This window comes from Danio rerio, chromosome 7 (assembly GCF_049306965.1).
Source record: "Danio rerio strain Tuebingen ecotype United States chromosome 7, GRCz12tu, whole genome shotgun sequence".
Lineage (NCBI taxonomy): Eukaryota > Metazoa > Chordata > Actinopteri > Cypriniformes > Danionidae > Danio > Danio rerio.
In genome coordinates this window covers 4,711,245-4,722,367 of record NC_133182.1, presented here as the reverse complement: position 1 = coordinate 4,722,367, position 11,123 = coordinate 4,711,245, and the positions used below count along the sequence as shown (strand labels likewise).

At 38.3% G+C, this 11,123-nt stretch overlaps 1 protein-coding gene and 1 long non-coding RNA gene across 4 annotated transcripts; one reads left to right on the top strand and one right to left on the bottom strand.

The window, feature by feature from the left end:
* Positions 1 to 4,679: 4,679 nt before the first annotated feature.
* LOC137496123 (uncharacterized) lies at positions 4,680 to 5,680 on the top strand. 2 transcript variants are annotated; one of them, XR_011016227.2, is made up of 3 exons: positions 4,680 to 4,874; positions 5,039 to 5,262; positions 5,605 to 5,680. It is a non-coding gene; the product is annotated as an uncharacterized lncRNA (long non-coding RNA). The 2 variants fall into 2 exon arrangements; XR_012383046.1 differs by having other exon boundaries at positions 5,039 to 5,281.
* Positions 5,681 to 8,551: 2,871 nt separating this feature from the next.
* si:dkey-81n2.1 lies at positions 8,552 to 11,123 on the bottom strand. 2 transcript variants are annotated; one of them, NM_001161603.1, is made up of 5 exons: positions 11,081 to 11,123; positions 10,896 to 10,934; positions 10,447 to 10,803; positions 9,852 to 10,085; positions 8,653 to 9,021 (listed from the first exon to the last, which is right to left on the bottom strand). In NM_001161603.1, the coding sequence occupies exons 2-5, from the start codon at positions 10,930 to 10,932 to the stop codon at positions 8,660 to 8,662; spliced, it is 990 nt and encodes a 329-aa protein (NP_001155075.1). In that variant the 5' UTR covers positions 10,933 to 10,934; positions 11,081 to 11,123; the 3' UTR covers positions 8,653 to 8,659. The 2 variants fall into 2 exon arrangements, with proteins under 2 accessions (XP_017212282.1, NP_001155075.1); XM_017356793.4 differs by lacking the exon at positions 11,081 to 11,123 and having other exon boundaries at positions 8,552 to 9,021; positions 9,741 to 10,085; positions 10,896 to 10,932.

The window sequence follows — 11,123 nt, the reverse complement described above, 5'->3', positions numbered from 1 at the left end:
CAGTCTGATGTTTCTGTCTGCAGTTTCAGACTGTGTGATTATTCTATATTTGCTCTCATCCGTCATTCAGCACGCCACATTATTTGTTTATTTCTCTAAACAAAAGACATATTCATTTTCTTCCTCATTCTGGTGTATTTACATATTTTCTCTTCTAGATTGTTAAATTCATCTTTTTTTAAATGAGATTATTTGAATGTGGTCGAGAGTCGAGTCTATATTTCCTACAGTGAAGCTTTTCTAAAGTGGCTTCACTGGAAAAATCCACCTCAACTATGTGATTGTTCTATATCTGCTCTCATCCTTCATTTAACACATCAAATCATTTGTTTATGACCCTAAAAGCTGCTGTTTCATATTTCAGACCTCTATATTTGTTTATTTATCCATTTCTTTCCTCTTATTTGTATACTGGCATCTGTCAGTTAGTGTTAGTAAACCTTGTTATGACTGTTGCCTTCTTGTGTGTGTGTGTGTGTGTGTGTGTGTGTGTGTGTGTGTGTGTGTCATGATATCACTCACTGTTTGTGTCCTGGAGTCTGGTAGGTCTGCCTCTGCACATCTGAGCCGAGTTGGGCTATTGCAAAGTGGCTATAATTATGGAACGACCGTAAGCGGAGAGAGGAGACTTCACTCCCAGCCATCTCGCTTTATCTATATTATTTGAATGATCTGGGTTTTTCTTTATTTAAGTCTTACTTTATTATGCTTTGTCATTTGTTGGGTTTGTTAATCTTAAGCTAGTGTTGGATATTTGTTGGAGAATGTGAGTTTTGATTCTTTATTCATTATTGCTTAGCTGTCACATGTGACTTGCTTGATTATTTTGTTGTAGTAAATTTACTAGTTTAGAAGAATCTGGATTCATGTGTCCTCTTCATGTTGCATTCCTTTGTGGATTCAAATTTACAGTAAAAAATAAAAAAGGGTTTGTGACAACCTGAACGGACTCTTTTTATATTTGTGGCTTTCTCTGCAGCCATCATGGGTAAACTTAGGGTGCTTTCACATCTGTAGTTTGCTTCATTTGGTCCGGACCAAGGGTAATAAATGATTCATTGTTGCATCTTCTGCCGTCTTTGGGTCGTTTTCACACCACACTGCTGGCTTTGGTCCGAACCATTTGAAACTAACCAAAATGCAGTCATGTGACAAAATCCACATCTATCATTGGCCAGATGTTGTTGAACATATTTCCTAAACTGCTTATTGATTGCTCAGAATTCACGTCCGGGAAAATGCCAGTGAACTCCCGCAGGTAAACAAAACCTTTTACTCTGGAGGGACGGCTGCGCTGACTGATTGTATCCCTGCTTTAGACAAACTATACATTATGAAAATGAAGCGCGGCCGCGGCTGGAAAACAGTGTTTAATGCATCGCTCGTCACTTCAGGAGATGTGAATTAATTTAGCTAAACTGCGACATGGTCATCTTGCTGAAATATTACCAGCGATCCATCAGGTAATGTTTTCCCCTCTCTCTCTCTGTTGGTAAAGCGCTGTCAACAAATATTTTTCCTCCATATCCCATAATGCACAGCGCATCGGCGTACAGAAGCTTGATTAGTCCAAAACGCGCAGTACTTTTTGCGGTTGGACCTGTTTTAGTACGAATCATATTCTCACAACAAACGAACTGCTCCAGGGTTCGTTTGAAAGCGTGCCGAGACCACCTCTTCAAGCAGGTCTCGGTACGCTTATTTGGTCCGCCTTTGGTGCGCACTCAAGTACTATTGCTGCATTCACACCTGCCCAAACCAACCGTACCAAAAGGGGAAACGAACTCTAGTGCGATTCAATCGAACTGAATAAGGCAGGTGTGAAAGCACCCTTATAGTGCAGTGAATCGGAGAGTACACAAATATATACTTTTACAATCCTATTTGCTCAAATAATAAATACTCCGCAATAGTGTTATCAAGACTTACAGAAAAAGAATAATAACGGCAGATAGGAGACAGAACAATGTTTACTGTTTACTGTGCTGCCTCCATAGATGCTGCGTTTCAAATGCCTCACACAAGCAGTAATTCGTTTTTTTGTAATTTGATTAAAAGATGATATAATACATATGTAAATACATTTAAATGTACATACTTTAAAAAATATATAAAAAACTTTTAAGGATTTAAGATGATGATGACCATTAAACATGTCATAACAGTCTTGTGAAAAGGGTTCATATCATTAAATGTTTTAAAAGGCACATACACTGTAAAACCCCAAAAGTTAGGGGACTCAAACCATTTGAGGAAACCGATTGCAACAAACCATTTAAGTTCAAAAACTAATCCTAATGAGTACTGTGAATTTATTCCATTTGAGTAAACAAAGCAATTTGAGCACAGTAAAAGCCAATAAATAAAGAAAACTCAAACCATTTGAGGAAACCGATTACTACAAACCATTTACATACATTAGATCTAATTCTGTCTTATAGAGTTTAGGTAATTGATGTAGACATTATACCACAAAGTGATGATATTACAGACCACTACCTCTTACTATTTAAGCTGTGTTTACCTGAAATTAGCAGATCTGCACCATTTTTTTCGCCCTTGTTGAACTATCGTTCCGTCAACCAAAGATGAATTCACATATAACTTACCTGATCTTTCTCTATTTCGAAATGCACGCGCAAACGACCTTGTTATAGTAACCAGCAGTATGGTACCATCTTTACTAGCACACAAAATACTGTGGCACCCATCAAATAAAAAAAAAGCTAGAGAGAATAAAACTACACCATGGTATAATAGTCATATTCGTGCGAGCTCTCAAAACAGCAACCCGCGCCCTGGAACGTAAATGAAAAAAAAAACTAATTTAAAGGTCTTTAGAATTGCGTACAAAGACAGTACGTCCAGCTATAAAAGAGTTCTAAGATCTGCCAGGGCGGAGCACCTCCGCAAACTGAAAGAAAATAATCAGAACAATCCTAGATTTTTATTTAACAACATTGCTAAATTGACAAAAAAAAAAATCATGAAGGCTTTAAAAATAGAAGGCTTTAGACAGAAAATAGAAGATGTAAACTTTTCTGCACCGATGACGCTCCTTTCTGCAGACGAACAATGTTTTTGAAGTGTTTCAGTCAGGTTTTAGGCCTCATCACAATACGAAAACTGCATTAGTGAAAATAACCAATGATTTACTCTTAGCTGCTGATCAAGGGTGCGTCTCGCTATTAGTTTTACTCGATCTTAGTGCGGCATTTGACACCATTGACCACAATAGCCGCATTAATCGCTTAAAGTTTACAGGTGTCCAGGGACAAGCTCTACAATGGTTTAAGATGGTTACAGCCTTCTACAAGTCAGCCCAGTAAAGTATGGGGTGCCTCAAGGATCAGTTTTAGGTCCTTTGCTGTTTACAATTTATTTGCTGCCACTGGGAGACATTGTTAGAAGACATGGGATCAGCTTTCACTGCTATGCAGATGATACTCCATTATATATTTAGACTAAACCTGATGAGAAGTCTGACCTAAGCTGTTAACATATATTAAAGATGTTAAGGACTGGATGACCGACAATATTCTTCTCTTAAACTAAGACAAAACAGAATTAAATAATCTAGCTCGTTTATCTAACCAACCTTCTGTCTTTCTACAATCCAACTCGCTCTTTAGGATCTCAAAACTCAGGGCTTCTGGTAGTACCTAGGATGACAAAGTCTAGTAAAGGAGGTCAAGCCTTCTCCTTTATGGCTCCTAAACTCTGGAATAGCCTTCCTGATAATGTCCAAGGCTCAGACACACTCTTTCAGTTCAAAACTAAATTAAAGACCTATCTGTTTAGTAAAGCATACACCAAGTGCATCACATAGCAGAATGATGCATGAATGTGCTCCAAACAGGTTTCTGCATCTCATTTATATACACTGTGAACAGCAGCTATGTTAATTATTCTCTTTATTCTCTATTTCCTCCTGGGGATACTCATCCCGAGGCCCCCAGAGATCATGCAGTGTGTGATGAAAACGAGCCCACCAACTCGTCTTCAAGGGGGAAGAAATGTGAGTTCGTAAAAAAAAAACATGATGGCTTACTCACAAAGCACTGTCGTGCAAGGTGATATTTATTTACAGTGCCAAAAAGTCCATCCACAGTGAAGATATTTACAAGTGCTAACAAAAAAATAGTAATAAAAAGTACCAAAGAAACAACAAACAGGAAAATAAAATCTGCAAAAATATACTCCAATTATATCTACAATACTAATAATAATAATAACGATAATATCAGGTATCCACAATATACTTGCTTGAGGCACCACAGTAGCACTCTTGCATCGACTTGGTTAACAAGTGTTGTAAGAAAGTTGGGCTCTGGCTTATATAGCCCAAACTCCCGCCCATTTGTGGGTTATACCATTCAAAAGGTAAGTATTGAAATGTACAAATACACAAACATTAAATAACTTGACATTCAAGCCACACTTCACATTAAACACATAAAGAAAAAATCCTTAATATATAATTAACAACAAAACATACATTTTCTTAATATAAATAAACACATAATACACACTTCATAAACACAAAACACCTATTTAACAAACATAATGGTTTCGTCAGCTTCCGATCGCAGTGCGCATGCGCACACAATCCCATTCATTCTTAAACCGGCACTTCCTATGTGCTCGGTTTGACCGATCGCGACCGGAAGCCTGACTACGCCCACACAGACAAACACCAAACAGAGAAGACAACACAACAGGTGAAGTGGAGGTGTATGAAATGCCTATGGATGACTTATGAATTGCGGGGAGTGGATTTATGGAAATATGACCATTTGCTATCGAGATCGCGTGTGCACCCGCTCCTCCGATAACGGCAACGGCAGGGAGGAACATTATGATGAATGAATGAGGTAAGTGGGTCTGTGAGTATGTCTGCGTGTCAGCGCGTCTGTGTATGTGTGTGTTTGCAAGTATGTGTGTGCGTGAGAATGTGCGTGTGCGTACGAGAATGTGTGTGTGTGAATGCCAGTGCTGCTTTCCCAGCGGTGACAGTTAATGTGACTTTATCACACAGTGTCACTGAAGTGATCTAAGACCAGTGAAGAGATGATCCCAAGGTTTCCACATTTCCGAACCAGGCCGAAGCAGCTGCTGTGGTGGTTATGGAGGAGTGGAGAGCATGAGACTGATTCCTGTGAGACTCCAGGGACCGCAGAGTCTTCGCTGTCTTCCTGTATTCTCCAGCCTCCGGCAACTAGACTGCAGCTCTCCACAAGACATTTTGCCATATGAGAAATGGTCGGGCCAACTGAACTGGGTTTCTCTCAAGTTTTTTTTTTTCCATTGGTGAAGTTTTGTTTTTCCTTGCCACTGTTGCCACTAGCTTGCATAGTTGGGGACTTGTAGAGCTGGGCATCGATGGATTACTCTTAAGTGTTTTTACTTCCAGCAGTGTATATTAAAACATTTTGAACTGAGCTGAGCTAATCTAAACTGAACTTAAAATCTGAAAACTGATCTACAGTGTTTCAATTTACTATGATCTTCTATCTGAAGCTGCTTTGACACACTCTACTTTAAAATGAATTATCTACTCATATGTTTATTATTGTTTTTTTTTGTTTTTTGATTGTTTTCCAGAATGCAGAGGCCTTGCAGCAGATGATGATGCTTTTCATGGCAAGAATAACAACAATAAATAAATAGTGTTTATTTTAAAATGTGCCATGTCTCTTTCTATATAGATTTATGTTTCTATGCATTTAGAACAAATCATATAATCCTAACATTGTTATATCTTTAGATGACTTCTCAAAGACTTCTCAAAAATTATACTACAGTAATTGATCCTGCACTGATTAGTCTATTTTGTTTGTTTATTGGAACATTTAGGTGTACCTTCTTTCAGCTCTTAGTGTAAACATATTCCTTGTATTAATACAGTATATACTGTATTAATATACATTATTAATTAATTAATTAATTTGTATTATTAATATATAGCATATACTGATAATGCTTAAGTGTTAATAAATAGTAGATGCTATTAACACTAAGTGTACTGTAAACAGCATTTACTGTGTATTAATATGTATTGTAAATACCATCTTTTAACTGTAAATGGCACAAACCAATTATTAAAATTTAGTTTATTTAGCAAGTCTTAGTGTAAACAGTGAGTACGTTTACATGGACACCAATGTTTCGATTGTAATGCGATGAAGACAATATTCTGATTAAGAGTCGACCATGTAAACAGTGATTTTTGATTTATTTAATCAGATTAAGTTCATAATCAAACTAAAGAGAAAGCGAATTAAGATGTGGAGTATGCCGGGTTTAGTCGCATTGTTTAGGTGCAGTACAGACATGTAAACACTTTAATAAAACTACCGTCATATAGGACTTTTCGCCGTGCTTTGCGACAGGATAATCCACACACACACGGCTGTTTGACACTGTCTGCACCTACCCAGTCAGTGCAGACCACAGGCACCTGCATCGTGAATTGTGGAGGTGTTTTTCTTCTATTCAGCATGCGGGATGAACTTCCATTAAAACAACACTCTTCCAGCAGTTCATAGTTGCATCCAATATCTTGTTTGTCTCGGAGGGAATTAAATTTCTCGAATGAAAGTGAAAGTGGCAAATAAAACTGACAAATTCAAAATGAAACTCCCAAAATTGCATGCAACTCCGAACGAAATGTGAATAGCGCGGTGACGCAATGACGTTAATCGAATTATGTGCTATAACACGTAAAACAGGATCATGAAAGGAACATTCAAAAAGGAACATTCAAATCATTCGATTACTGATGTCCATGTAAACGTATGCTTAATATTTAGTCTAAATAGCATCATACTTTTAGGGTGCTTTCACACTTGGCTCATTTGCCTGGATCTTACGATTCGATTGTCTCCCCTTGCCACCTACTCGATGGGTTTGTGTTCATACTGTCTTTTTTCCTTCTGAATCCCCATACGCTTGCGTCATCGAGCTGCTGTTTTGTTTACGGCCGTTGCTAGGTGACGGCCACGCAAGCAAGTGCCGAAATGGAAAGACTTCCGCACATCGCCGTCATTCTGCTTTTACTGAAAGCTTTTGGTTTTGGACATACAGAAAGCGACTCGGGTCCATCTGCCACAAACATATTATGCATCTACCATACTTTTTTGTTCCTATATTGTGCAAATAGCTGCTGCCTTGTTATGAACCCAATGTCTAGGTCTGGAGTTAAAAACAATAAAGAAAAAATAAATAATTAAAATAAATAAACAAACAGTTAACAGGTTGGAATTTGATGACGTTCAGATTATTTTATTGTGAGAAAATAGTTCGTATTGTATATGTATTTGTATAACAGGAAATGCCGAGCAAGGACAAAATAATAAACACAAGATTAACTAATTCCACTCCAAAGATAACTTACCTAACATAATCAAAACAAATAAATTACAGTAACTTCCTTTACACCATAATTAAACCAAAAACATGAGGAAAATTTAATTACAACACCGACCACCCTTACAGCACTCAGCTCACAACTTATACAAATTTACATGGATAAAATGGCCATCACAATTGCCAGAATTGCTCATTAACGCAAATAAGCATGCTTGCATTTAGGCATGTAGACATGGTCAAGACGATCTGCTGCAGTTCTTAGCGAGCGTTAGAATAGGGAAGAAAAGGGTTTTAAGGGACTTTGAACGTGGCAGGGTTGTTGGTGCCAGACTGGTCTGAGTATTTCAGAAACTGCTGATCTACTGGGATTTTCACGCTCAACCATCTCTAGGGTTTACAGAGAAAGGTCTGAAAAAGAGTGAGCGGCAGTTCTGTGGGCGCAAATGCCTTGTTGATGCCAGAGGTCAGAGGAGTATGGCCAGACTGGTTCCAGCTAACAGAAAGGCAACAGTAATTCAAATAAGCACTAACGTAATAAGAAACGTTGCCTGGTCTGATGAGTCTCCATTTCTGCTGCCACATTCGGATGCTCAGTTCAGAATTTGGAGTCAGCAACATGAAAGCATGGATCCATCCTGCCTTGTATCAACAGTTCAGGCTGCTGGTGGTGTAATGGTGTGGGGGAGATTTTCTTGGCACACTTTGGGCCCATTAGTAACAATTGACAGCCTATCTGAGTATTGTTGCTGACCATGTCCATCCCTTTATGACCACAGTGTACTCATCTTCTGATGGCTACTTCCAGCAGGATAACACACCATGTTATAAAGCGTGAATCATCTCAGACTGGTTTCTTGAACATGATAATGAGTTTACTGTACTCAAATCAATGTGGCCTTTCCAGCCACAACCTAATACTGGGAAACACCCATACATGATCACTTTCACATGCAAACTACACACGAAAATGCAAACTGGCCCAGCCGGGACTCGAACCTGCGGCCTTGTTGCTGTGAGGTGATGGTGCTAACCATTGTGTTATTGTTTTTTTTTTTTAAGGTAAAGTCCTTTAATTACTCACTATGAAGCTCATATGACTTAGTTTAAAACTATTATACAGTCTAAAAATGTTACCCAAACTACAAATTTTGTCCTATATTTTAATAAAAAAATAATAATTACAATGTACATCACTGCATCCAGAGTTGATTATTTTATGTAAAATGATTACTTCCCAATCCAATGATAAATCTAAACAGAACACATTCCCCATCTTACTTCTTCACTCTCAGTAGTTTCTGCAGATGAAGTTGAGTCGGTCAGTTTCAGGACGGCTGATCCAGGTCTGATTTCCTCCAGACTGAACTGCTCCAGATCTCACTGTGGGCTCACAGTCCTCCTCTGATGTGCCGTTCCCTGGAGCCCAGTTCTGATAGCACACGGTCTGTCCACTCACCCAGAACCAGATGCCCAAAGCACAGGAGTGACGTAAACCCAACCACACCGCCTCAGTAGACGCCAGTTTAACCACGTTCATCACCTTATACTGCATCTCCACTGACTGAACCGAGACCAGATCCACATGATTCTGTCTGCAGTATCTCAGAGCTTCAGACCACGACAGATTCTGCTGGATCACAATCAGTTTATCTGGACACAAAACAAAGCAGAAACTAGAGAGAGACTGATCAACAACAACATGCAGAACAAACACTGTGGAGGAATTTGTCATGTCAGACATGTAGAGTCGACTTTAAAACTTTCCCTGCCATTGACAAGTTTTTATGGCAATCAGTGTTTTATTTAATTTAAGCTAAGGGAAGCCCTAATGCAGCTTCCAAATCAGTAACAGGACTTCAGAGTCTCTTGAGAGTGAAAAAGTTAATAATCAGAGAAAGTGAAAGATGGCGTGTAAAAATGAAGTGTTATACAAGCTTCCTTTGGCTTATTTACAGCTTCATCAGAGCTAACCATAGTGAAATTATTCACCCCTACTGATTTGCATGAGGTTAGGAATGTGAAAGAGTTTACACACACATTCACATGCTCACTAAAACATATTTATGCATGTGTATTATATACTTTTTCTTAGTTTTTGTCAGAAAATGTTGCAGTTTTGATTAAACCTACCTGCATTTAACTGGGGAGAAACACAAGTCATGAATATAGATTCTTTTAAGCAGAGGCTTGGTGCTTTATTGTTATATACAATATAATCATATAATCCTATGAAAAAACTTCCTGAGGGCCATCATATTTAGGTGCACATCATCATAAATGCTGGCAACCATTTTAAAAACACTGGCAGGGAAAGAGTTAAGAGATCTGGAGCTGATGATGGATTGAGTGTGTTTGGAGGATCTGCTCACCTTCATGACACACAAAAGGAATCTTGCGGCCATCACAAAGGACGTCTGCCCATCCTCTCTGAGGATTCTTCCCAATCACTGCACAGCTTTCTTCAACATTATTTGGTTCACCAGTATTCCAGTATCTGAATGAGGAGTTGCTCTGATCTGACCACTGCCATGAGTCTCTGAACAGACCGATCCAGACTTCTGCTCCAGATGAGTTTCTGTCATTAATGAACTTCTCCAGCTGTTGATTCTCATTCTGGTTTCTCACACTGACCAGATCAGTGTGATTCTGTCTGCAGTAACTCTGAGCGTCTCTCCAGTTCATCATCTGATCAACAAACACCAGTCCTGTGCTCACTTTAAGAAAATCAGACAAAAATATAATTGTATCAGTTTATTCCTATTCTGCTGCATGCTTTGGCTGTGAACAGAAGCAGCGGTGAAAGTTTAAGAAAACCCTGTGTTATGAAGAGTTGAGTTGTTATGAGTTGATAATGAATATTAATTATTTTTTAGGTTTGTAATCTATGTCCTGCAAGACAATAATAACATATCATCTGTTTTTCAGTTCATATAATGTTCGTCAGACATATCTGACCCAATATTATAAATTAGACCTCACTTAATATGTATAATGTTTACTATTGTTACATTTCAATTTCCATTTGAAGCATCTTTTGTTAAATTTATTTTTTACACAGTAGGGTTTTGTACTCACTGTTGTAGCAGATGAAGAAACGAGTGTTACTACATGCCTCATTAATCCATTGTCCATTATGCATAACAGTACACTCATTACTGCCAGCTGGTTCTCCAGATGTCCAGTTCAGAAAGAGCACAGGATCACCTGAAGACCAATGCCATTTATAAACACTTGTCCTCTGAAGACCAATCCAGATATTTTCAACACCTCCATTATTCACACTCTTTATCAGCTGGTTCATGTCACTCATGTTGTCAACAGTGGCCAGATCTGTGTATTTCTCTCTGCAGTATTTCTGAGCTTCTGTCTGATTCCTCCCCTCATTTATAAAGTGATACTGACGCTGAACACATTCAGATATGGAGCAGAGAGCTGTGAAAGAGACACTTTGCTTTAATGATGTTCAGAACAGAGTCAAACCTAATGAAACTATAAACCATCAATAAAACTACAAACACACTCACCAATGAGGAGAAGAGGGATATATAGAGTCTGAGCCATTTCTGAGGAAGAAACACATTAAAAAGTTAAATACTTTAATGTTTTCACATAAAAAAAATATATATCAGGATCTTTAATTTAAAGACATTATAACTATCTCAGAAGTCTATTTTTTGTGTTTAAAGCCTGTAGATGTGTGTGTTCTTACCTCAGAGCTGGTGTGTTTCAGTCCTCAGTCTGATGTTTCTGTC

Excerpts from the sequence above, each read along its gene's own strand:
- si:dkey-81n2.1 (XM_017356793.4), bottom strand. The coding sequence starts at position 10,932 with ATGGCTCAGACTCTATATATCCCTCTTCTCCTCATTG. Across the intron at positions 10,086-10,446 it reads TTTCTTCATCTGCTACAACA|TGAGCACAGGACTGGTGTTT; the intron begins GTGAGTACAAAA and ends ATTTTCTTAAAG. Across the intron at positions 9,022-9,740 it reads TCCTTTTGTGTGTCATGAAG|ATAAACTGATTGTGATCCAG; the intron begins GTGAGCAGATCC and ends TTTTGTGTCCAG.